This window comes from Melanotaenia boesemani, chromosome 19 (assembly GCF_017639745.1).
Source record: "Melanotaenia boesemani isolate fMelBoe1 chromosome 19, fMelBoe1.pri, whole genome shotgun sequence".
NCBI classification, from domain to species: Eukaryota; Metazoa; Chordata; class Actinopteri; order Atheriniformes; family Melanotaeniidae; genus Melanotaenia; species Melanotaenia boesemani.
In genome coordinates this window covers 23,876,634-23,903,807 of record NC_055700.1, presented here as the reverse complement: position 1 = coordinate 23,903,807, position 27,174 = coordinate 23,876,634, and the positions used below count along the sequence as shown (strand labels likewise).

At 37.5% G+C, this 27,174-nt stretch overlaps 1 protein-coding gene across 1 annotated transcript; it reads right to left on the bottom strand.

Moving 5' to 3' along the window:
- Nucleotides 1–543: 543 nt before the first annotated feature.
- mamdc4 (MAM domain containing 4) lies at nucleotides 544–27,174 on the bottom strand. The gene is made up of 29 exons (XM_041969159.1): nucleotides 27,108–27,174; nucleotides 25,741–25,833; nucleotides 25,471–25,632; nucleotides 22,793–22,915; nucleotides 22,458–22,691; nucleotides 22,221–22,346; nucleotides 21,810–21,965; nucleotides 21,541–21,644; nucleotides 21,089–21,244; nucleotides 19,480–19,570; nucleotides 19,253–19,366; nucleotides 17,383–17,475; nucleotides 17,158–17,295; nucleotides 16,933–17,072; nucleotides 15,542–15,644; nucleotides 15,354–15,458; nucleotides 13,842–13,976; nucleotides 13,623–13,750; nucleotides 13,233–13,449; nucleotides 13,006–13,143; nucleotides 11,645–11,772; nucleotides 11,255–11,345; nucleotides 10,937–11,086; nucleotides 10,731–10,856; nucleotides 10,526–10,650; nucleotides 9,895–9,997; nucleotides 7,884–8,068; nucleotides 7,732–7,794; nucleotides 544–1,258 (listed from the first exon to the last, which is right to left on the bottom strand). The coding sequence occupies exons 1-29, from the start codon at nucleotides 27,157–27,159 to the stop codon at nucleotides 935–937; spliced, it is 3,903 nt and encodes a 1,300-aa protein (XP_041825093.1). The 5' UTR covers nucleotides 27,160–27,174; the 3' UTR covers nucleotides 544–934.

The window sequence follows — 27,174 nt, the reverse complement described above, 5'->3', positions numbered from 1 at the left end:
GAGTCAGGATCATAACAGAGTACCTCCAGAGTTTGGGAGTGGGGATGACCTGTAATGAGTCTAGACCTCAACCAAATTGAATACTTGTAGGAAGAGTGTCCAAACTAACCACACTGATTGACCTTCAACAACTCCTGCTTGAGGAATGGGATGCCATCTCATGGTAAAATGTAACCAGACAGGTGACCGCATGAGGAGGAGGTGCCATGCTGTTGAGGCTGTGTATGAATCTTCTACATGACACTGAGGTCCCTGACAGTGTAAAATGAATAAATCATACAAAAATGGCCAATATGTGTTGGTTTTTCCTTATTACTATCACCCAATCCACCAAGAAACTCATAACAAAAGTGAATACTGATATTGCAGATTATTTTGGGGGCACTACATACACAGCTGTGTTGCTCATTTCACAGATGCACAATCCTTGCAAATTTACCTCACTGTACCGGTGACTAATCAGGCTGTCCAGTGAGGTATGATGCAACACCAGTTGGTATTATTAAAAGAGAAAAATAATCGACCAAACACAAATGTCTTTATTTTTGTGATACATTTACTGTAGTTTTGCAGAATAAGGTGATTCCAAAATACTATTAGCTGAAAACTTCACATATGATCAGCATGATCTGCAGTGTGCCTCATTTGTCTTTTCAGGTTGACAAACAATCTTCATTATGCACATATTTAAACTATAAGTGGTCAGCTGCACAAAATGTTGAAAAAAAGGATTCATATAAACCACCTTCCACTCATATAAGATCAAGCCTTTTTATGTTGTTGCACCTTTCACCATTACAACTTGCTTTATTACTCATGTATGAGTTATTTTTGGGGGTTTATACAGTATTACACTAAAAACAATTTAAGTATAGAAAAAAATAACATCATTTGACTGACATGAAAATGCTCTGTTGTTTTTCAGCTTCTCCCATCAGCAGTTTGAACTTCTGTTTCCTGTTTTACACCGGACAAAAAGCCCTTCAGGTGAATACGTCAAAGACTTTATGAACATAGAAATAAACAGTTTAAATACCCAAAAGAGCAGCTGAATCAAAGCTGCGATGAACGGAATCAGACCTACAGACCAGTGTACTGTCTGATCACGCTTCAACAAATGTCCAAACTCAAAGTGTCTATCTGAGCTCTTCATTATGCTTTTCTCACGATGCGGCTGCTTTTCCTCAAGTCCCTCTCCCCTCTGTTGGTCCGTCTCGACAGGCTGCTCGTCCCCCACACTCCCTGGCACACCCGGGCACTGAGGAGAAGCACAACTGGATTAACAGGAAACCAAAACCACACAAGTTCGGGTAGGAAGAGGACATAAGAACACTGGCAGATAGTGGCCTCTTACAATTTTTTGTTCTCTTTTTTTTTTATAGGAAACCTCAGTGCTACTACAGTTTGATTTTGGGTGTGCTTCAACTTTATGGAAACTATTTCTTTCTGCCTTTCCTGTTTATATGTGACAATAATCTTGTAAGCAAAGCCAAATATGTTCTCCCACAGGACTGCTTCCATGGGAATTAGCATCCAGGTGCTACTGATCAGACTTTATCAATTGATCATCCTCAGTATTGATACCTGTATAAGAGCAGATGTTTCAGCAGTTTGCTGGTCTGAAGCATTCAGGATTGGCCTGGGGTTATTTTCTTACATCATTAATATGTGGCTAAAGTGCTTTTTTAATGTGGAGTGAAATAAGGAAGAACAGTGCAAAATGGAGGATTTGAGGACCTGGATTACAATCTGGTAAAACTTAATATCTGAAAAGTTAAGGCCTTTCAAGAGCATCAAGAGCTGATATAACTGTTGCAAAGGACAGTCTCATGCACGTTTGCATACATAGCTTAGAACAATCCCTAAGGCAATGCTTAAATGTTTTTTATTTTATTTTGTTTTTATATACTTTTTTGTATATATAGAACTGTTATATAATCCTTACTTAGGTTTGCATGAAGACATGATTTATTTTAAATTGAGGGTTTTTCCCCCTATGGTCAAACTGACCTTGAACATAATATGCTGTTAATACCAGAAATAGCTTTTTAATTCCAAATGATAAAGATAATCAAAAATTTCTAATAAATAACTTGTAACTTAAACAACAAAATAGATGTTATTAACAAACAAACATGAAGTACTTAACATATAAACTTAGGTAAAAAGGTGAATTATATAAAATTTCTTGAGGTTTCAATCACTGAAGTCAAACTGATCCCAAAGATAAAAGATGTTAGAAAATCTGAAGCTAATAGGAGGGTCAAAGAAGTGGATCAAGACACCAAACTCAGGTTTTGTGGCAAATTAAGAGATAGTAAGACACAAAAAGCATTTCACAACCGGAGAATGATCAAAAGAATCATTCTTTAACATGTCAGTGCATCTATTTTTGGACTTCAGAGAAAAATGTCTGTCTGCAAAGACTGTCAAGGACAGAACCAACAACAAACATCACGATTAAAAAAAAACTGATTCCGTTCCAGATTCAATCACTTGTGTTCACTTGTGCAATGTAGAAAAAAATTTAGACAGACAGTGCTGTCTTGTAATTATATGACACAAAAAGGCAATAAAATGTTACCAATTTTCTTCATCCTCAGTTATAGGTTCTGTGACTGGTTCATTTGGTGGGAAAGGTGGTAAAAATGGCTCTTTTATTAGTAAACATTGCAGACCCTTGACCCAATCCTAAACGTGAATTAATATCTTGGAAGAGACAGGTCAAAGTAAAAATAATGCACAACCAATCAGAAGAAGCATTCACTATTAAGTGCTTGCCATTCAGATTTAGTTTGCTTTCCCTTTCAGAAGACAATCTATTGTCTTTTTTTTTAAATCAAACATGCGTTTAATCGTTTTAGACAGAAAATATTAAACTTTTTTTGGACATTTATATCCAGATGAACCCTAATTATTTGATAACAGGTGGTTTATCTGAGCTGGAGAACATGGTGACTGCATGGTCAAATCTTTTGGTCTCTTTTTTTTTATTTTAGTTTACATTTTTTCTTTTGGTCAAAAACATACAGCAATAATCTAATTTAATTTTCACGGTTCAATTAAGCTCAATTAATCCACATTCAGGTCAAACTTTAATTGACCACATTTTATTCAAACACTGAATGATCCATTCATCCGCTCGCATGCACGCGCAGACAGCTACACACACCTTGAGCGCAGCAGTGGTCCGGCGGCACGTTTGCGGGGTTTGGCACTCTGTCTGCGGTGCTGCATCAAGCCGCAGACCAGCTCGTGCGCGATCATCACGTACAGCAGGAAGATGAGCACGGCGGGATCCATTCAGCTGCGCACGCGCCGCCGGATTAGAGACGTCTTGGTGCGCAAAAGACAGGTCCAGATAATCAATAAACAGCAGCAAGTTGTCCTGTGTCCACTTCAACTTCAAGCACTTACTGTAAGTCGCGCGACGCCAATGGCTGTTGGTCGCTCGCGCTGCATCCATGACAATGCACCATTATTCCAAATCATCGACTCATTTGAGTGAAACCACGATTTTTCGCCCCTCTACCCTTCCTCAGAGACAGCAGATAAGAGGGACATCGGATGATGTTGCCGTAGAGACGCCACCGTTGCTAAGGGCATGATGTCATCATCCCTTCTACCAATAAAGGAACGCGCATGAGTGTGTCCTCGTGGCTTTGGTCTTTCATCCATTCACTGACATGAGGGGCAATCACTGACATTATTGCTGAATGATTAATTCAAATCCCCAGCAACATCTGTAGGACTATATTCATTTCATAGTCTGGCAGCTTTTAAAGGACATTCCTCAAATTTCTAACCTGAAGATAGAAACTCGCTGGCCATTTTATTAGGTACACTTGTTCAGTTGCTTGTTAACCCAAAAAGCTAATCAGCCAATTACGTGGCAGCAACTCAATGCATTTAGTCATGTAGACATAGTCACTGTGGCTTGCTGAAGTTCAAACTCAGCATCGAAATGAGGAAGAAAAGGTATTTAAAAAGGGTCTCAGTTTTTCAGAAAACTGCTGATCTACTGGGATTTGCAGGCACAACCATCTCAGAGAATGGTCTGAAAAGAGAAACGATCCAGTGAGCAGCAGCTGTCTGGATGAAAATGGCTTGTTTATGTCAGAGGTCAGAGGAGACTGGGCACACTGTTTGTAGATGATAGAAAGGCAATAGGTAGTCAAAAAAGCACTGGTTCCAACCAAGTTATACAGAATATTCAATTCAATTCAGTTCAGCTTTATTTGTATATAGTACCAATTCATAACAAAGTAATCTCAAGGCACTTTATAAACATGGTCAACTAAAGCCAGTTGTTTAAGATTAAAACAAATCCAAATTAGCTCAGTTTCTAATATCTGTACAAGCCAGTTCATATAATACAGTGTGTAGCTTAAGGAATACCATACCGAACGCACAATCAACCTTGAAGCAGATGGGCTACAGCAGCAGCAGACCACCAACTGTCAGCTAAGAACAGAAAACTGAGGCTACAATTCACACAGACTCACCGAAACTGGACAATAGAAGATGGAAAACGTTGTTGGGTCTGATGAGTCTCCATTTCAGCTCCACATGCAGATGGTAGGGTCAGAAATGGATGGAAACAACATGAAAGGATGGATCCATCCTGACTTCTATCAATGGTTCAGGCTGGCTGATATATGGAAGGATCATCAGGAAAAGGCAATTTAAAAAATGTGGGGGAGCTTCACAAGGAATAAGCTGAGGCTGGAGTTAGTGCTACGAAAGCTACCACACACAGATGGATCCTGGACATTTGCTTCAAATATCGTATCCTTCTTGTCAACCATCAGAAGCATCTTACCTGGGCTAAAGGAAACGTGAACTGGTCTGTTGAGCAGTGGTCCAAAGTGCTCTTTTCTGATGAGGCAAATTTTTCATCTCATTTCGAAATCAAGGTCCCAGAGTCTGGCGGAAGAATGGAGAGACAACAATCCAAGACTCTTAAAGTGCAGCGTGAAGTTTCCACAGTCTGTGTTGATGTGGAGTCATCTGCTGGTGTTGGTCCGCTGTGCTTAATGAAGTCGAGAGTCAATACAACCGTCTACCAGGAGATTTTAGAGCACTTCATGCTTCCTTCAGCAGAAAAGCTTTTTGAAGGTGCTGACTTTATCTTCTAGTAGGACTTGGCACCTGCCCACACTGCCAAAAGAACCAAAACCTGGTTCAATGACCAAGGAATTACTGTGCTGGATTGGTCAGCAAACGCTCCTGGCCTGAATCCCACAGAAAATCTATGGAGCATTGCCAAGAGAAAGATGAGACACGAGACTGAGCAACGCAGAAGAGTAGAAAGCCAGTATTGATCGTCCATTACACCCCAGCAGTGCTACAGGCTGATAACATCCATGCCACACCGCACTGAGGGAGCAAAAGGGGCTAAAACCAAGTACTGAGTTCATGTGCATGACTATACTCTTCAGATGGTCATCATTTCTGTATTTAAGATCCTTTTTTTTTGTATTGATTTCACGTAATTTTCAAACTTTCTGAAATTTTAATTTTGGGGTTTTCATAAGCTGTAAGTGGCAAAATTATAACAAATAAATGCTTGAAATGTCTTCTTTTGCATGTAATGAGTAATATATTAGTTGACCTTTTTAAGTAGAATTACTGAAATGAATGAAGTTTTGCTCAATATTCTAATTTCTAATTTACTGAAGTTCGTGAGGCCAAATGAAACGAAATGGACAAAAACACCCACATTAGTATTTCCATCATTAACCTTATTTAATAGAGCATAATTAATTTTTTTTTAATAACAGGGTAAAGTTAAACACTTCAGTAACAATAAGGGACGAAACATTTTGAGTTACCTGTTTTTAATGCTGTGCCACATGAATGTCCAAAAATCATGAGCATCTAGTTTTGACCTTCAGCCTTGTCCCATGCGCACAGAGATTCCTCTTGATTCTCTGAATGTTTTGACATTCTACACTGTAGACTGTGGGACCTTGAAAGTCTTCTCAAATTTACATTGAGGAACAATATAAAATTTTCTGAAACTGTTCCACAATTTTAATGATCCAGTTTGTAGCAGATTGGTGAACATCTGGCTAACTTTACATCTGAGAGGTTCTGAAATACTTTTACCTTTTATACCCAGTCAAGTCACTGACCTGTTGCTTATTAGGCTAATTAGTTGTCAAATAATCCTCCAGTTGTTTTGGATTTGTGCTAATTACATTTTCAGCCTTTTGTTACCTCTGTTCCAACTTTTTTTGTGGTGTGTTGCTGCCATCAAATTCAAGTTAATATTTTCAATAAATGGTAAAAGGACTCAGTTTCAACATCTGATATATTGTTTATGTTTGACTGAGAATTAAATATGGGTTTATGAGCTTAGCAAATCTTTGCATTCTGTTTCAAGGGGCATACACTGCAATCAGAAATCCATGAAAATGATATTAAGATGAGATACATGGTTATTATGGTATCTGTTTTAATGCAAGTCACTTTATGTGACTAACCTTAACCAACCTAACCTAAATTTAATATTAACTAATTATTGTTTTATTTCTAAAACCAGTGGTAACACAAGAACTTGTGTTTTCTTTCTTTGGGTCAGGACCTTAGAAGGAAATGTCCTGACACTATGAAGATTTGACAATGAGGAGAAAAGCTGCAAAAATGGTGAAGACACATTTATTTGTGTAATAGTTGCCATGGTTTCTGACACAATGTAAGCAAACCAATACCAGCTGGGAATGTAAAATATAACAGCAAGATGCAGAGTTCCCTGCCTCACAGAATATGACACATATGAATCCACCAAATCAATTCAACAAAGTGCTTAGTTTTCTTCTCATTTGTATTAATGGTTCTGTGTGATTCCACTACCCAGCAATCTAACCCGCTTAATGTGATGCAGCTGCTGTTTAGCGACTGTTTCACTGGTAAAGTGTTCATGTTATATAATCTCCTGTAGCATGAAAGAACTAAAGAAATAAACTGTGTTAGCCTGACTACTTCACGTTTTGCTGTGAGAATGTGGTTATCAAAGTTACTCTAATTTCCATCCATGATACATAGCAGCATCCTCTGTCTGACCATCCACAGGCTGAGAGCCGAGACCCTAGAAAGCTTCGTCCAGATCTGTGGACCTGTGAATGGATTTTTAAATTTTTTGTTGCATGTTTATGTGTATGCGTGTGTGATCTCAGGGTGACACAAGCAGTTCTTCTGCTGTGGCGTCACCTCAATTTTGCAAAGCCACCTTTACGTGGCAGGACACCCCAGTATGTCTGTGTCACGCCTCCTCCCTCTCTCTGAACTCATCGGAAAGCTGCAGGAAGACACATCAGAGCAACTTTAATTTTTCCATCAAGCTGTTTAAGAAGAACTGCAAGTTTATCATTGAAAGGGGGAACTTTTCTGCAAAGCTCCCCTGATTAATTCATTAGTTTAAAGCCTAAAATTAAAAAGTGAATATTGTGTCTAACAGTGGCTTTTAGCTAAAAAAAAAAAAAAAAAATTACACTGTTTATTTGATAGGAACATGAGCTAATGCTATTAGCATCCTATTATTTTTCCTTTGCTGGATGTGTGAGGAAAGTCAGATAAAGTTTATTTGCTGTCCTCTTGTGGTCAATGATGGAATCTTTTTACTGTGCAGCTTTGTCACACGTTTTTTTCTAATGATAATTACTTAAGATTCTGGAAATCTTCTCAAGGATGTGAGAAAAAGACCAAATTTAAAAAGTATGAACTCACAGAGACATGATTGAAGCCGGTTTCCATTGGATGGTTTTGTGCCGGAGGAACAGTCACATGGTCCTGTTGAAATGGACATGATTCATGGACATGGACATGAGAAAAACAGCAATAAATGAGTTTTGGAAAAGTTTGGTGTTGGTTTAACTCACTGTGAGCCCTGGTTCATATGTCTCATTACTGAAACCAGCTGAGGAAGATAATGACTGAGATGTGGCGTTGTTTCTTGGTTTGGATCTCAGGTAGTAGATTAGCAGGGCGATCAATGTGCCGATCAGCAGCAGGACCACGATAACGGATGCTGCGATGCCTCCTGCGTTACTTCCCTTGTGTGAAGCTACAGAGGAGAGAAAAAACTTTTAGTCTTCAGCTTTAGTAGAGTAATGTTTTGATGACAATATCAATAATCTATATTTATTAAACATTTGTAGACGTCACAGTTAAAAACGCAGTCCAGCATGTATTTGTTGATTTTGCATGATGAGACAATAAAAAATCGGTTGTTCATTTTGGTTGCTTTTTAAGTAAAGATTTTCCAATTAAAAAACTTTATTCTGAAAAAAAAGCATTTGATTTTGATTAAGTAACTACAGGGAAGTGCTCTTTGTATGTGGATAAAAATCTCCTCTGAGGATCTTAAAATGAGATCTATTCAAACTAAAATGAATAACACATTAACAATAAAAAGCAGTCAGTGTGTGGAATTTGAAAAACACCCCATGATGCAGCAACAGTGACGTGCGGTGAAGTTTATGGTTGGTGAGGTGCTTATTTACAATTGTAAGAACTGAAAAGAGCATCTTAATTCAATATTCATTCATACATAGTAATGAAGGCTGCCATGGAGAGGAATGTCTTTGGAAAGGCAAAAATGGACGAAAAGACAAGCTAACAATGTTCAAAAAGGCAAAACTAATAAAAATAAAACAAATTCTTTGGTTAATATTTTCTTTTGTTTTGGTTAAATTAATTAAGTGTAGGTTGTATCTCATTAGGAGTATGCAACATTTCACAACACTTTTAACTTTCTAAATGTTTTCCTCCACACTCTTCATTAATAGACGTTACTATCTGAAGGTAAGCCAGCGCGGGATCATCCAGCAGCAGCTTTGTATGTTTCTTTTTCAGCCTGGTCATGAAACAGAGGTGATCATCTCCTGCTCTGAATGCAGCTGGGAGCTGCTGCTGCGTGAAGCCTCTTCTGATTGCTTTTGCGCAGCACCCATTCTTCATTGAAAATAATAAACTACCTTCATATACGTCAGTCTCCAAAAGTCTCCAATAATACTAGAAAAAATCACTAGATTTGTTGATAGTTGCTTAAAAAAAACAAAAAACAAACAAAAAAAGGTCGCTAAGTTGGCAACACTCACACACTGTGTTGGTGTGTGCGCCCCCTTGAGGTGAGGCAGAGTACTGCCTGCCTCACCTGCTGATTTTCTCTGCACTTTATTGTACGATAAGCAGGAATGTTTCTCTCACAAATACATTAAATACATTACACAGACTGTAGAGAGTCATGGTGTATAACAAATATTTCTGTAAAGTTCATATTTGCGATATGCTGAGGAACAGAAACGGGCACGTGTCATGCAACCCAGTTTGGTGGCGCAGTCAGAGGGTGCACAGCTCGCCCGTGCCTTCACCTGGGTTTTTGCATTGTATTTGGTCAGGAAATACTCAAATTCGGGGATTTTTACTTAATAAACTGTCAAAAACGTGTTAGAGTCATACTAAAAAGGCATTTTTAACACAGATCAGTGGAAAATATTAATATTTATTTTATGTTTTTTTTTCTTTATCATGACAGGTGACCGCACGTCACTGTGCAGCAACCTGTCAACCCACTGTAATAACTTGAAGATTTAATTTTCTGTATGATGTTATCAGTCTCTGTCTGAATTTAATTGCCATAAATAATAATTTTTTTACTGTTTTCATCATTTGAGGATTTTTAATGGAACTTTAATGTTTTTTTTCTTTTCTTACATCAGAAAAAGACGGCATAGTTTTTGCATTAAATTGAATTAAATCAGATAAAAACAGGATGTTTCTTTTTTAAATTTCAGAAACTGAAAATATGAACTCCAAACTTAAAGATCAAAAACATTCTCTGACACAAGCTGTGATATTTAGTGGAGAATTTGTGATATTCATTCTTACTTGGTAAATCGGTGACTTCATTTGCACAGCTGATCCCAACAGTGTACTCGATGTCATCCAGAGCAAAAACTCCTGATGTTCCTTTAATTCCCTCAAACACAATCTATAAACAACAAACATGAGATGATGTTTTTACTCAATTTGCAATGCAAATTATTGGTTGTCTTTAACATTATTGTTATTTTGTTTAGCATTTTGATCACAGAAGAGTTGTACAAATAAACTGACTGACCCATTAGAATACAGATAGGGGGTGGGATTCATCTACCCACTCCTTTCAGGACTAGAAAATGAAGCATAAGGGGCTGATGGAACACCTTGAAGGCTTGATTATTTGTGTTAATTTGTTTTTGTTACATTTGTTTTGTTGTTCCTCTATGTGACAGGATATGTCTTATTTTGTGTTTTGTCAGTGTCCGAAATAAAACACATCAATCAATCAATCAATCAATCAATCAATCAATCAATCAATCAATCAATCAATCAATCAATCAATCAATCAATCAACCAACCAACCAATCAATCAGTGTTGCAGATGGTGGTAGGGATGTTTTTGAACAATGACGTCCAGAAGACAGAGCTTGGCTGAGGTATATAGAGTATAAACACAGTTTCGTGTTCTGTGTCTGACCTTATACTCCTCAGATGAAGTGATGTTCACATCGAAGCGTTTCCATGGCGCCCGCAGCTCGCTCACCACCAGCAGCTGATGGAGATCCTTTTCTGAGAGCCTCCACACCTTCAGCAGGCAGTCCGCTGGACATAATTTAAAAAAAAAGCATGATGGATTATACATGTGAGATGTGTGAAGTTTAATTTTGAATATTTATCCTTACATGAATCGGGTTTATAGGCCCAAAATCTCAGACAGGTGCCTTTAGTTGGTGGGAGGTGTGGGCTCAGCAGCTGAGCGTTTTGATTGGCTTCTGTCCTGTTGCTGCTTGGAAGGAACAGGAAGTGGCCTGAGAGGAAGAAAAGTGGATGTAATTATTTACATGAACAATCACAAAGTGGTCCTGATGCAGTTTGTCTTCTGGTTCACCTCTCTCTGTGCCCAGAGTGTGGTCCTCAGATGGGATGAGGTAGTGCCGCTCCATCTCCGAACTCGTAAGGCCCCAGTCCAGTTTGTCCATGTTGACGTTTTGAGTGTTGCTCCAGCTGCACATCCCTCGCTCCAGGCTGCACCTGGAACCTGAGATGTTTAACAAAATAAAAAAAAAACTGATCAAGATGTTATATAATGCTTTGTGTAGTTGTTTATTGGACGGGAATCTGAAATTTGAAGTAAATTGTATTCTTCACGAGTTTAGAATAACAATCCAACATTTAAGCTGACGTCCCACCTCATATGAATACAAACCTAAACTTTCACATGGGTGAGCTGAAATGAAGATGTCATCAACTGCAACGTGAGTATCTTTGCCTCCAGCTCCGATCACCTCAAACTCCAACTGTGAAGTAAGATTTCACCAACATCAGCTTAAATAACCAACATGAGATCCATACTATCAAAGTTAATTTGTAACAACTCTCTAAAGCTGCTTTGATTAGACTCTACAACGAGAATCTAAAAGTATTTGGGTTGCTTGGACATCTGTGAGTAACACTAAGTGTATCTCCAGACAGAACATGCTAATTAAAGTCATATTTTATATAATTATTTTTTAAAAATCAAAGCTTATACAATAGTTTCATGAAAGTGAATGTGAAAAGAAATTGTTTTATAATTGTGCCAGCCTCCACACTGTACCTGCCAGTCCAAAAGGTTGCTGGAGATGTTGCCGTTGCCATGGCGCCACACATCTCCTTGATTCAAGCTATCAGAGAAGAGCTTTACCCTCTCTCCCTTAACAGGCTTCATATACACTGTCAGAGAACCTGCAAGGTACACATACAGGTGAAAAGTAAGTACTCCCTCTTTCAGTTCAAAAGTTTTAAATATTAGGACAAAATAATGAAAATAAATCTTCCTTATAGGATCTGCAGTGGTTTTAAAAAGATGTAAATACAATCTCAACAAACAACAAAAAATATTGCATTATGTCATAATTTATTTGAAAAAAATAAAAATGTAGAACAGATAAGTACACCCTTGTTGCTAACCAAATGTACTTGATCAGTTTATCATCATCAGTGTGAGCAGATGTTCTGTCAATTTGCTGGTGTGGGGCATTCGTGTACATGTTAACACAACGACAAGGAGGAAAGACCTCAGCAATGATCTTAGAGGAAGTTTGTTGCTGCCCATCAGTCTGGGAAGGTCATCTCCTAAAATTTAATTTCCAAATTATCTGGAGTCCATCATTCTATGGTAAGAAAGATTGTTTACAATTGAGAAACAGTGAAAAAGACAGCCAATTATCCAAGAAGTGGACATCCCAGCAACTTCAGTCCAACACCAGACTGTCATGTTCAAAATAAGTACAAAATATCCCAAGACATATGTCTCAGACTCTCTAGGCCTTAGTTAGCATGCTAAATCTTAAGGTTCATGACAGTACAATCAGAAAAAAGACTGAACAAGTATGGTAGGTTTGGAAGGGTTGCAGGAGAAAGCCTCTTATCTCTAAAAAAAGAACATGGCAGTGCAGGTTTGCATAGATGTATCTAAACAAACCATAAGACTTTAGGAACAATGTTGTTTGGAGAGACAAGATGACAAGACTCCAAACACAGCAGCAAAACACAATTACTGAAAAATAAAGGAATCAAGATGTTACAGTGGTCCAGTCAAAGTCCAGAACACAACCTAATTTAAATGCATTAGTAGGACTTTAAGAGAGCTGTGCATAAAAAAGTACTGCAAACCTCAATGCACTATAACAACGTTGTAAAAAAAACCTCATACAGAAATCAATTACTTTAAGTTTTTGCTGCAGTAGGAGAACCTAGAAACTACCAAATAATGTGGAATATGTAGTTTTTCCCACATTGCTTCAGCAATTAGGCTCGATTCATGTTAGGTGTGTGAGATTGTATTTCCCTAATCTTAAACCCAGGTAAGAACCAGATTATTTTTAATGTCTCCTGTAAAACCATTAAATTAAAACGTTTTCACATAACTGTAGTTTTCCATGTTCTTTTTTTTTTTTTTTACATGTAAAGCCTCACCAGGATTTTCTCCTCCTATATGATACCAGAATTGCACACACTCTGTTTTGGCTTTTCCCTGGCGAACGGTGGAGGTGAGGACTGATGTAGCATCAGGGGGAAGGATGTCTGCTCCGGTGTGAACCATCATATAGAAACCTGGAAACAGACCAGAAAAATGATGTCCTCTCCATCTTAATTTTCTGTATATGAATTCAAATAGTACTACTATCCAACAACATTCTGACCGAGTTCAGTTTCCAGAGTGTGATCAGTTTTGGGTCCAGTCATCAGGCTGCTGTGTCCGCTGCGGTGGAGCCACTTAACCTTACCGGAGCTGCTGTACCCACACTGCTGGCCTTCAAAGGAACACATCCTCGGTGTGGTGCACGGACCAGCCAAGAAAGTTACATCATCAATAGCCACACGCCCGTCAAATCCAGAGCGAACTGCTTCAAACACCAACTGTTGAGTTCAAACAGAGTGACTTTAAAAGGAGGATAAAAACTCATTTTACCTTTTTTTTTGGTAATTAGAGGATAAAGATTCTCCTTGAGTGGATGTTCAAAGCTGCTGTTATATTTTGTTTTACCACATGGAGGCAGAATTTCTCCAAAAACTTAAATGAATGTAGTAACCTGAAATCTTGTGAGCTGGGGAGGCACTGGGCAGTGGGCTTCATGCCAGATGTTGCCGTGAGCTCCACTGTGGGTCCACAAGATGACCTCATAACCGTTCTTATCTGTCAGCTTCACATTCAGAACACCTAGTTGGGAAAAGATTTAAATTTCCCCACAATGTAAAAACACAAATCAAGACATTGCCATTTGTATCCAGTTCCATTAATATGTGATCACCTGTATTTGGTCCGTAGAGTTTGTAGAAGAAGGAGAGGCAGTGTTCTGTATTACTGGGTGACAGTGGAAATGATATCAATCGCCCATATGCCCCACGGAGGGAGGGATTCCACATGTCCACAGAAAGGCTTCTACCTGGAAATCCACACAAAGATGAGGAAGAATTTTGTCAGTAAAATTCAACAGTATTGTCACTGATACAAGTCTGCTTTACCTAAAATAAACCTGCCAGAGTAGTTTTAGTATCGGAGGAGACGGCTGAGGAAATTCACAAATGCTAGACATAAAAATAAATCTGTATATCTAAATGCTTTAGACAAATAATATAGAATTGTTTTGAACTTAAGCCTAATATCACCAGAGAAAATGGACTCTGGATATATACAATTTCTTTTGCAGTCACAGTCATGCCCAAATATACAACCACAAAAAAATTATTCTTAGATTTACTTTATATAATGCTTTTGCATTTCAAATTCACATAAAATCTGATATTTTGACTGGTGGATATTGAAGTATCAATACCAGGATATCGATATGCTTATCCCTAATTATTGGAAGTGTTGAGAGGTGAAAAAGAATAAAGTAAGGTCAGAAAGTGAAACTGTAGAAAGCGCTGAAGTTTAGCATGAGAGAATAAGGAGCCATATCTGTTGTCTAAAGATACTTAGCTTTTTAAAGGTCAAATCTGGACCAAACAATTATTTATTGCAAATCCTGACAAGATTTAAGTTATGTCATGAGCGATTAGCTGCAACAAGAAAAGCAACACCATCACAATCCATACAGACAAAGGGATGGTTCTGTGGAGAAATACTGTGATACTGGGGACATTAATCCTCATGACAATGGAATAGGCTATTCTTAGCCAATCTACTCCATTAATTACTCTGTCAATCAGTGAAAAATGTTAACACCCAGCCATACTTGGGGAAAAATTATTTATATATTAAACATTTGAGGCTGAAGAAAAAATCAGGTGTTGGTACTGGATTGGCTTCATGAAGCCCTGACTTGTCACAGAGAATGTGTGAAATAATTTTTGAGGTCATAAGTGCAATAGGGACAACTTCATGTTATACTTTTCACATTGTGTTTTGAGCAAAAATCAGGAAAATAACACCTGAAAATCTTAATAGATGGTATCTGTTATACAAGTGTTGTTCTATCTAAATCAAGGGTGTTCAAAGTCAGTCCTTGAGGGCTGCTGTCCTGCAGGTTTTAGAGGTGTCCATACCTGAAATACCTGACTCAAATAAATGGCTCATTAGTAGGCTTGCAAAGAACTTGACGAGCAAGTTCATTTATCTGCATCAGGTGTGCTGGAGTTGGAAAGAACTAAAACATGCAGGACAGGGGTCCTCAAGGACCAGAATTTAGAAACACCATAATAAAATAATTAGTGGGGTTGAGTTTATTTCACCAAATAAGTAATAACATTTAATAATAAAAAAATAATACTGGCATATATATTTAATTTTTTTAATTTATGTTGACTTTAATTGAGCTTACCAGGTCCGATGGTGTGGTCCAACCCGCTAAGCACTGTCCAGTCAAAGTTGTCACTGTTGTCCTGATACCATCCACACAGTCCATCCTCAAAGTTACAGGACAGTTCTGGTTCCCAAAAAACAAAAAGTTTATTCTAAGTTCTAAGGTGTTTAAAAGTTAAACTATGCAGAAATGGTCATGGACTTCACCTGATGATTGAAAATAGTCAGCGTGACAGCTGATGAAACGAACGTTCTTCACTTTGATGCTCGCATGTGGAGAAAGTTTTTCTGCTTGAGCTTCAAAAATCAGCTGGTAAAGATTAAACAAGAAAACAGAAAAGTTCTGTTAAGATCAACCTGAAACCTTTAGGTAGATTTTAACCAGTTTTGTCCAAGAGCCTTCATCAAATTAAAAAAAAATAATAAATAAATAATAATAATATCAGACATTATCCAGGAGCACATTGAGGTGTTTCTAAGCCAGTCAAGAGATAAATATAATCTCTCCAATAAGTCCTGGGTCAGCCCCAAGGTCTCCTCTGGTTGACTTAAACAGGCATCTGGAAGACATTCTGTTTCATTTTGATGTGAAGAAGAGTTGCAAATCTACACTTAAGTCTACTCCAGATAACTAAACTCTTCACCCTATTGCTAAAGCTAAGACCAGCCACCATTCAGAGGGATCATTTTTCATATAGCTACCCAGCGTTCATGATCTGACTGGTAAATCAGCAGTTTTATCTTTGGGCTTAGCTCTCTTAAACATGACAAAATGGTACACCATTTCTACTTTCATTCATCAGGAAAGCCCTGAGATACTTAACTCTTTAATGCCATGCAAATAATATTTGATACATACTGTTTCTGAGACCCATTTCATCACCTCATGGTACAAACTTTGCCCAAAACCCAGTTGTATACAATCTGACGTTTGTCTTCTGCCCTCTAGTGGATACTTTTTGCATTACAAAAATTCTGTTGTATCAAATAAACTGCAAATCATGCAAATTGTTTTGTTTTGTTTTACATTTTGTTAAAGAAATAAAGAATTTGGTTAAAAAAAAATCTGCCCATTATTTTCTTGGGTCAGGCTACACTTAATCCTCCCTTTCCTGACTCAAGAACACAACCAGACCATGCAGTCTGTGCTCGACAGGCCAACAGGACAGCCAAGGGGTGAAAACACCAAGCGTCCCTTGGCTTTTTACAGTTATGTTTGTGAACAGAATCTGTGACCAGGGCAGCCAGTCTGGTTTGGTGGCAGAAATGTGTACCACGCTTTCATTTCAAAAAGACTGGTTTGGAAAACTTCCAGGTACCCCCCAGTATACTTGCAGGAGTACAGAGTCAAGTGCTGCATAACCAAGATTACTCCTGAATCCAAGACTCGACTATAACTGATAAAATGCCCAGTGGGAGTTTAGTGAAGAGATATGCAATCTTCTTTGAGTTGGTTAGAAGCATTTTAGGATGTGAGAGTTGCACAATCACCAAAGTTTCACAGAACAAGAGTAATTCAAACATTAACACAAAATTATCATACAAAATAATGATTTTATAAGAAGTAAGACTGGAGAAAAGCCCAGACTTCAGCTGACCTGGAAGCGATATTTTCTGACTCCAATATGAATATCAGCATGCTGCCAAGCCTCCTGCTCTGTTCCCGTCCTCCCACTGAACTCCCACAATTTAGGCCCAATGCCCAGCAAGCTGTCCATCACCCTGACAGACAGCTCACCTAAAGCAGAGACATGGACAGCATTTCTGTGTGCGTTTGTCCTGGAAAAAATACAACACATTGGACATTTTGGATGATAAGTTACCGATATGATCGGAACTCCCTGCAAGCATATAATTAAAGCTGATGTTACAGGCCGGACCAGTGGGACCCAGGAGAGGAGTCCTCATCTGGGCCTCTGTCAGCTGTTGGCCTGGAGCCTCAGCTACATACAAGTACACCTCTAAGAGATACAGAAACAGACAAACGTTAAAAAGTTATTGTAATCCTTATTTATTAGTAAATCATTAATAGATTAAAGTGTTTGCACCTTCAGTTGTGGAGTTTTCATGCAGCATCCATCCTTGACTACCAGTACTGGTGTCGGTCCAGCCTGAGCTACCTTTAGTGTAGGAGAAATCCCCTGGAGAGATGATGCAAGAAATCTCACTCAAAATTAACCCATAAAGGCCTGACCCATGAACAAATGGCAAGAAAAGTCAATTTTTTAAATATGAGGTTTTTATTTGGCCCTTTAACAAAATTTAACAAAAAATTAACATTTTTTGGAGGGGGTATCTACCATTTATTACCATGTGATTACCAGAAGACAAGTATCAGATTGTGTTCAACAGGATTTTAAGCAAAGTTTATACCATAAATTGAAGCAAAATGTCTCAGAAACTGCATGTGACAAATATGTCATAGCGGGCTCTTATGGGTTAAAGAAAACACTATAAAAATCTGATCAAAATTTAATACCAGAAATAAGCTTGATTTTCTTTTTAAGTTTTTGATACATACTGTCCACTACATACAGTAAACTACAGTAAAGGCTGTTTTCCAGTAGTACATGCATGGGTGTAGATGGTATATTTACAAATTAGCCACTTCACTGGACATTAGTGAGTCATGCAATACAGTACAACTCTCTCTCTCTCTCTCTCACACACACACATACACACACACACACACACACACACACACATACACACACACACACACACACACACACACACTGTAAATAGCAAGTTTGCCTCAGTGATAAAACAGAAAAGAAAATTATACAGCAACAGCTGTCATATAACAACAGATATATAAATATAAATGTTTTTCTAGAACAGCCAAAAATACATCAAATAAATAAAAAGACAAATAAGATAAAAAAAAAAGAACAGCATGACTGCACATGTTTGTAGAAGTAAAATATTGCATGTGAAAAAATTGTGGCATTGTCTTTTTTTAATAATTCATGCATCAGAGGGTTAAAGCTGCACTACTAAATTTTGGCAGATTTTTGTACTTTGGCGCCCCCTAGTGAAGGCTTATTCAGCATCTGTTTTTCCTGTCTCTTTTCAAAGCTCTCCCCAGCCAGTAAAAGTCAGTTCAGTGTTGGTTCTTGTCTTATCTCACACTCTCAGTCACTTTCTCGCTTTCTTTCCTGAATCAGCCATAGCGCCGTAACGACTGGCGCGTGATGTGGTGCCATAAAGCAAAACTTCAGTGACACAGGGTGGTGATGGCTGCAGGAATATATATAATGAATGTTACTTTTTTAAGGTCAGAATTTACATAGTGCTACTTTAAACCAGCACTACATACAGTAAGTTCCTGACCATAAAACTTTATGCTTCTGACTTATTTTGATGGCACACTGACATTCATTATATTCCTGGAGCCGTTGCTGCCCTGCAGTATTCTGAGGCTGAAAAATCACATTTTCACAGCTTCTTCTTTTTTTTTTTTTACCAGCCCCAGGGATCATGTGACAGCTGCTGGCATCACATGCTAGCACCTAGATATCAACACATTGGCCATTTTGAACAGGTACCATGGCCTATTCAGCAAAAAAAAACCCCAGGAGGACATTATCGGAGGAAGTGAGTTAAGACAAATGTCAACACCAGACTGACTTTTACTGGCCAGAGAGACCTCAGAGAAGAGACAAGATGCAGGATGGATGCAGAATTAGCCTTTGTTTGGGCGTACCTCACTAAGAAAATCTACCAAAGTTCATAGGTGCTTCTTTAAAAAGCAGTATCAAGCTAAATCAGATATTCTGTTTTTAAGACCAACATCTGTATATTTTTTCCCACTAGACCGAGCACTTTAGATGCATGTTTTTGGGCCTGCCACAAGGGGTTTGACATACTTGCTTTTGACTTTGGTTTTTGACTTTGAAGCAGGACAGACACACTCACCACATTTGTTCTCATCCTCTGCTTCTGCACAGTCAACATGAAAGTCACACATCTTATCCGGGTCAGTGCATGGGTTCTTCGGAGGTTTAGGGATTTCCTCCATGCTATTGTTCACTATTCAAAAGGAGAATGTTATGATACAGGAGAGGTTACTGATTTGTCATTTCTTAGACAGGGGCAATTGCTTTGTTTTGTATTAAAAAAAAAAAAAAAAAAAAAAAGCATACCATTTGACAAACGGCATCCAGGAGACAATATGATGCTGTCAACAGCAATACCTCCATATTCAAAGTCTCTGATTGCTGCCATTATCAAGATCTGTGGGAATTTCAACAGAGTAGAAGTAAACTAATGTTAATGTAATTTTAACATAGCACTTCAAACACAAAAGACTCACAGATCAGCATAAAATATATTTTATAATACCTGAGATTCATATTTAGATCCAAGTAATATTAAATTTCCTGATATTGATTAGATTTTCTTATTTTGTTAACATTACATCCATTCTAATAATATGCTGTAAATTCCCAAATAAAATTTAATGTTGCTTTGTATTCATAAAAAGTAGTAGCAGAACAAATCGGCCACAGACACTGAATGTCTGACATGATCTAACCCTGGGTAGGTTGTGGATGGAAACTGAGATGCATCTAGTTTTGATATTTTGTCTTTATGCTCAATCAGCAAGTACTGAGGACCACTGAAGAAGCACAGTTCTATAATTATTCTATTCTATTCTATTCTATTCTATTCTATTCTACAGTCATTTAGCAGACGCTTTTATCCAAAGCGACTTACATTTGAGAGTAAGAACAACACAAGCATGAATTCAAACAAGATGGGACGTCATAATTAAGTGATAGTCAGACTGCTTTTGAGTCCAGTTGGACCCAGGTGCTGTCATGTAGTGCTAGTGCAGTGCATATAAATTTTTTTTTTTTTTTTTTGGTAATTTTATTTAAATACAGGATCAGGATTTCACCACACAATATCAACTTGGTCATAAGTGCATGATTTCATCACATAATATCAACTTGGGCATAAGTGCATGATTTCAATTAGATAACCAATCTGAAGAAACTGAAGTAAAATTGGATGCTTTGTAACTCAAGCAAACATGAATCCACTCTGAGTACTTAGCTTAAGTAAAACTGAAACCAATCTTGAACAATCCTAAATACTCTCTTCATGCATTGGAAGTGCTTCAGCAAACCATATTGAGTCAGAGCTGTTTACATCTACACAATGTTGGACATCAACCCATTACAAACTGCACATCTCATATTTTTCCTCTTTCTATGTTCTATATTCAAAAAATACTTATATAAAAAGCTTTTTTTCCCCAAAGGTATTATACTCAAATTGTCCTCCAATTCTGGAATAAGGCAGCTCTATTTTTATTTAAATAAAAAAAAAGCCTATTTTCCCACTGCAATACATTATTTTCTCATGGTATATCTGAATACATCAGTTCACATAGTTAGTCATATACACTAGTGCCTGTTCACATCTACAGAAGGAAAATCTACATATCAAAAGTACTAATTGCTGACTTTACTCTGTATAAGTTAAACTGTCCTCTGCCAGCACTATGTGAAAATTTGTGTCATCTCATTTGTCTTGCATGTTTGTTCTAAAACATTAATCATATTCTGTCAACAATAAGCATTATCATTCACCATAAACATCATATTGTTTTGGTTATTTGTCTGAATAATTCGTACTGTCTGTCTTTAGTCCTAATATTTACAGTACATGATTCACCTGAAGAAACGTGTGGCTTGGTAGGTTTTCTTAAACAAGTATTTTTATGAGGCTGTGAGAAGAACTTGCCTGGAAAACTGAGTCGGCTACAATCTCGACCTCTGCCTTCACCCAGAGGTCACCCAGGGCTCCACCTCTTTCCCACACGGGGGTGATTTGATGATCTACCACCAACACCGTCAAACCACCGGACCTCGGCCCAAACTGGTGCGTGTACATCACCATCTACGATGAATGAGTGAATAAATAAATAAAATATTTAGAAATATAAAATAATATTAAATATAAAATAATTGGAAATAAAATAAAATAAAATAAAATAAAACAAAACTTGTGCTTCAGTTCTCAGTTTAATCATTTTGTCATGTGTTTTTTGTTCTTGTTGTTAAACTTACCATATTGTAAAGAGTAAAAGCAAAAATGTCTCTAAAAAAAAAAAAAAAAAAAAAAAAAAAAATAATAATAATAATAATAATAATAATAATAATAATAATAATAATAATGATAATTTTGCAGCTCACCTTGCAAGGATGTGAACTATTGGTGGGTTCAAGTGACCGGCTTTGGAAAGCTGCCCAGTCATCTGAGAGACCCTCATCCGGGACAGTGACATACAGGAAGTGACCTGCCATGATAATTTTCTGATTATTTAAATTTGTTCTTCTTCTTATTATTTATTAATGTGGATATTCCTAAAAGATTTAGAAAATCATAGGGAGACTGGCTGACCACCAGTCTGAATAGCCTGCTTCCATCTGCAAGTGTGCTGTTATATTTCTGAAGATGATACCTGATGCAGTGTTGTTGGAGTGATCTCTGCCTGGACCTTTCAGAGGCTCTGTTTGGGAGATTTGCTCCTGATTTGTTCTGTTCCATTTTAGGTTAGAAAATGACCTGAGGTCCCAGTCACACAGGTCATCCTCAAAGTCACAATGGTGATATCCGTCTGGAGACACAACAAAAACCCACATTGTCTGATAATCTCATCAGCAGCTACATAACTAAATGAATGTCTCATTCTCTGACCACATGAAAAAAGAAATACAGTTCTATTTCAAGAAAAAACTGCTATTATGTCCAGTATAATTACCATTGTAGGCCAAGGAAATTTTATTTGAGTATCATATGTTTTACATCTTTCAACAGATTCCTATTAAATGTAGAGTTGGGGTCACGAATAAGATCATGTGTGATTTTTTACCGCAGCGCTCCTCATCAGACCCATCGCCACAGTCATCGCTGCCATCACAGACCTGCCGCTGCTCCACGCAGCCCCCACGTGTACACTTCACCATCCCTGCCAGACACTCTTGCTCAGGGAGTGGTACTGATAATGTAAGGAGGAAAAGAAAGATATCAAAGTAATCATAATTTGTTCTGTAAATTCATTTGTTATGCTTATGAGACAGATGATGCAATAAAATGAAGATGGACTCACAGGGCAAAGCACAGTCCAGAAACTCCAGCTGGTCTATGGCCACATCTGCTCTTTGTCCCTCTGAGCGCTGTGAGTGAAGACGGATTTGAAAGCTTGAAGGAATGCGGCCCAGAAAGATGGTGGCTTCCCTCCAGCCACGGATGCTGGAGGCCTCAGGCCGCCATACTACAGCCTCCTGAGAGTCCTGATGAAGGATGGACATCCACAGAGGTGCAGAGCCCAGACCGGTGTGACCTGTAGTTAATGTAGCAGTAAATGTAGCAGCATGGTTTTGTGTAAAGACAAAAAAAAAAAAAATCCTGTCTTTGAGTAGGCTGTTTCTATTGTGCCGTTACCTGAGTCCCACAGGAAATATCTGAGGCGCAGGCGGCACGTTGGTGAAGACTGTTGCATCTCTGGAGAGACTAAGGCTGCATGGAGAGACTCCGCCTTCACTTCACTCACTGCCATGAACCAACCTATGTGTGGAGCAATAATAAATGTTTTAAGTTATTAACACTGCAGCTCAGTGCAGGGTGCTGTTTTATCTCAGTCTGTATATACAGACAACTCTTTGCTTGTATATAGAACTTACAACTTATATATACAACTTTGCTGCTACTTTCAAATAAAAAACTGTAAACCCCTAACTGTTAAAGTTAGCCTCAAGATTAGTATATGCATTAAATCTTTGTACTTTATTTATTATCAGTCAGTGTTATGTCAGATATTTGTTGTGTCTGTGCACTTTTTATTTTGATGGTTACTTCAGTGTTTAAATGTCCTGTCTTGTGGGATAGTGGGAAACGTAATTTTGATGCCTTTGTATGTCTTGTACATGTGAAAGAAACTGACAATAAAGCTGACTTTGACTTTTGACTTTGATCCAGTCCAGCAGGGCCAAAGTATGTAATTAATTTTACAAAATTTTGGGAAACATTGGCATCTAAAGGCATATATTAATACATCTTTTGTGTGCACACTATGCATAGTTACATGCAGATATTACAGTAACAGTATCCTTTGTGTTATTAGCTACATCAAACTCTGATTTTGGTCTCCACTTTCTCTAAATTAATTCAGTTGAGTTAATCTGCAGAAGGAAATTAGATTGTTTAAGTACAAATTATTGAGGAAAAATAACTAAAGAATAAATAAAAAACGAACTTGGTTCTCTTTTATACCAGCTTTTTGCTACCTTTATAGTCAGCTGGCTTTGGGGAAGTAGTTGAATATCTGTACTTTATATAAAATAAAATTCATTTTATATCTAGTATGTATCCCTTTAGAGTCGTTTAACCCTTAAATACTGTTTATGTTTTGTACCTTCATTTTGTGTCTTTCCTTCCTAATAAGTGTTTATACCAAATTTTGAACTACAGATCTATTTAGAATGTCTAAACAGCTTTTGTCACACAGTCATATGCATGATTAAATCTTTATAAATGTTTCAAAGGGCAGGACACATTTATTTTTTAGGTTTTACAACACTTGGTTTTGGAGAAAAACATACACTATTACATAATATCATGCCCTGTTTTCCATAAAAACACAAAAGCTATAAAACTTATACGTACATATTTTACCTAATTTAATTTAATAATGGCATGGACTTTTGGTTTAGTTTAGAAAAGTTAGAATTTAGAATATGACCATGTTTACTTATTACAATCATTAAACAGTTTTCACTGCTGTATCATAAGAAATCAAAATGATATATTTTTTTTCATTTTCTTGGCTCTAGTGGTCTTTCTTTTACAGTTAGTTGACAGAAAAAGGGGTCAGAAAGGGGGCTAGATGTGCACCAAAGGGCCTCAGGTGGAACCACGCACCTTGTCGAAGAGCTGTAGCCTCCACACAGGAGGCAGCGGTTCAACCAGTTAAGCTTAACCCCACGGCATGATTATCAATATTAATTTAACATGTATCACTTAAACACAAAACAATAAATAATAAAATGCTTATTATTTAATGTTCCGTGTTTACATCTCCTTTGTCCCCTTGTGTTGACTTCTTGTGCGAAGACCAACAAAGAACACAGTTTTCTTTTTCTTCCATGTTGTCTATACTCTTACACATCCTCCTCCAAATCACTATCAGCCTCTTCTTCCTCTTGGAGGATCAGGCAAAGAGCATGTTGTACATGATGTATTTCTACCATGGTATAAGTCCCCTACCACCACCATTTGTAGTTTATTTTATTACATGTTATTACATGGTTTGCAGGTGCAGATCTTGTGTCTGTGTCACGGCACCGTTTGACCTCTGCATGACTTCTGTTCCCTGTCTGTTGTTTCACCACTTTACTGTTTCGACTGTTTTGGGTTAAATTTTTCCTCTTCAGGCTGTAGTTCATCCAATTCAAATCTTTCACTTCTCAGCCTTCTCCTGTTACCACTGGTGTGTCCCAGGGAACTGTCCTGAGGCCCTTTCTTTTTGTTATCTATCTTTTTGCCTTTGACGAAATTTTCTGTAAATGTAGATTTACACTGTTATACAGATGTCACCCACCTCTATCATTCCAGTAAACTCAATTCCATCTTTTCACCTTCCTCTCTCACCTACTGTCTTCATGAACTAACCTTTTCATCACAAATGGGAACACTTCCATTTCCCTGTCCCTCAGATTTAGAGCTTGGGTGTCATGCTTAACAGTACGCTTTCATTCCAATCCTACATCAATAATGTCACTCGGTCTGCATATTTTAAATCTACACAACATACTCTAAATAGTCAAATAAAACCAAACGCTGATGATGGAAAGTAAGGAATTAAGCTGCAAAGTCTTCATGTTGAATTAAAAATGTTTGTAACTGGATTGGAGAACATGCAAGGAAAGATGCTAACACTAACAAATAAAAATTGATCTTTTTCAGAATGCATGACTTTTAAAGGATTTTTTTTGTATTTTCCATTTGGCTACAGAAGTCCTTTTAGCTTCTTGTCTACTTATTTTAAACCTGCAATTATTGTCTGTTTGGCATTAACAAAGAGAACAATAAGAGCTTGCAGTGCCTGTAACACTATACCATACCTTTAGCTGTGCCGGTGGTGTAGTCTGAAGATGGCCCACTGTCGGGCAACGTGTTCCCTCTCTGAGTTCTCTCCCAGGTGTATGCTTCACTTGTAGACTGGTTAGTCCATCCACACATTCCTGCATCTTCAAAGTCGCACTCAAACGTTTTTTCTTTATAACCTTGAAAAGTTTAAATGAAACAATAGTCAGCTGTCTGCATCACTTAACCATGCAAGCAGATCTGAACAGAGAGGTTTTACCAATAATTGATAAATATCTTTAACTTACCACAATTTTGCTCATCACTGCAGTCTGAACAGTCACAGATAAAATCACATTCGCTTTCAGGCGTCTGACACAGAGGAGCCAGAGAACCAGCAGCTGTAATAAGATAAAGATGCAGACTACTGAGCGAATTCTGTCTACTGATCATTGCAAGGATCTGGCCAAGAATCCCAGAATAAGAGCATGGGTGGACCTTGACTAGACATTTATTTTAAACTGCTGTATTCAAAGGTAAAAACAGTCAGCCTTAAAAATGCTCAGCTTTGAAACAAACATCCCGATGAACTTCAGCCATTTGCAGTGCTGTAAAACATATATTTCCATTAAAAGAAAGAGAACTAGTAGAACTAAAGAAGATATTTTTCTTCTTTGCTTCTATTTGAATTTCACACTGCAAAAACCCCACAGATGACTTTGCCCCAAACTCTACTATCAGGACACATTACTGTCAAAGATTTATGGCCCAACTTACACCAACAGGCTCAAAGGCCAGACAGAAATAATCAGGTTAACGCCAGCCAAATGTCATCCATCCAGCCAAAGGTCTCTGATTAACACTCAAGACATTTTGCTGTAAAGGCCAAACAGCTGGAAATTAGACATGGCATTTGGCAACGGATATTTCCACACTCCCGAAGCACAATCTCCTTCCCTCCAATAAAATTCAAGACCATAGTGCAAAAAAATAGAAGACAATCTTTTAATCCCCTGAGACCTGAGCTTTACTTTGACTAAATATAAATTTAATTTAAAATAAAAAAAGCTTTTCTGACACTATCAAAGTATCCACATTTGTGTACACCAAGTTTCAGTTATAAAGAATTTATATTATGGTGCAGACAAACACAAATGTGGCTAAGTCTTAGGAGGTTTAAAAAGCATGCTTTTTAAAACAACACATTTTGTTGTATTCATATTAATATTATAGGTTTTTATTTTTAGGTTAAATGTGGAGCAGAATGTACTAAAACACTGCACTGTACTGTAAATCTATATACATCTATTTATGAAATTAAGTTAATACACATTCTCTCTATAAAATCCTTTCTTAATTTACTTCTAAATTTGGCATGGAAATTATTATCCGTGGTTCATACAAGAAAAGGTAGACAAGATGTAATGCACATATACACATATCAAGAATTATCCTTGACCTTGAAAAACATTAGATGTATCCAGCAGGTAAAATTTTACGGGGGGGGAGGAGGCCAAGAACTAAAATTTTACTAAAATAGTTTTTTTCTAGATATCTGGAGCCAGGTAAAATTTAACCCATAACTTCTCTTTATGATTAGAATAATACCAAAAATAAAGCATTTTTTAGCGTGTTATAATATGTTATAATAAACAGTGTTATAATGTTTTCTTACCCCACTGCAGAGTCAACAGCAGAAGGAGGGCTGAGCTCCTCAGATATAACATCTTTTTTCCTTTGTT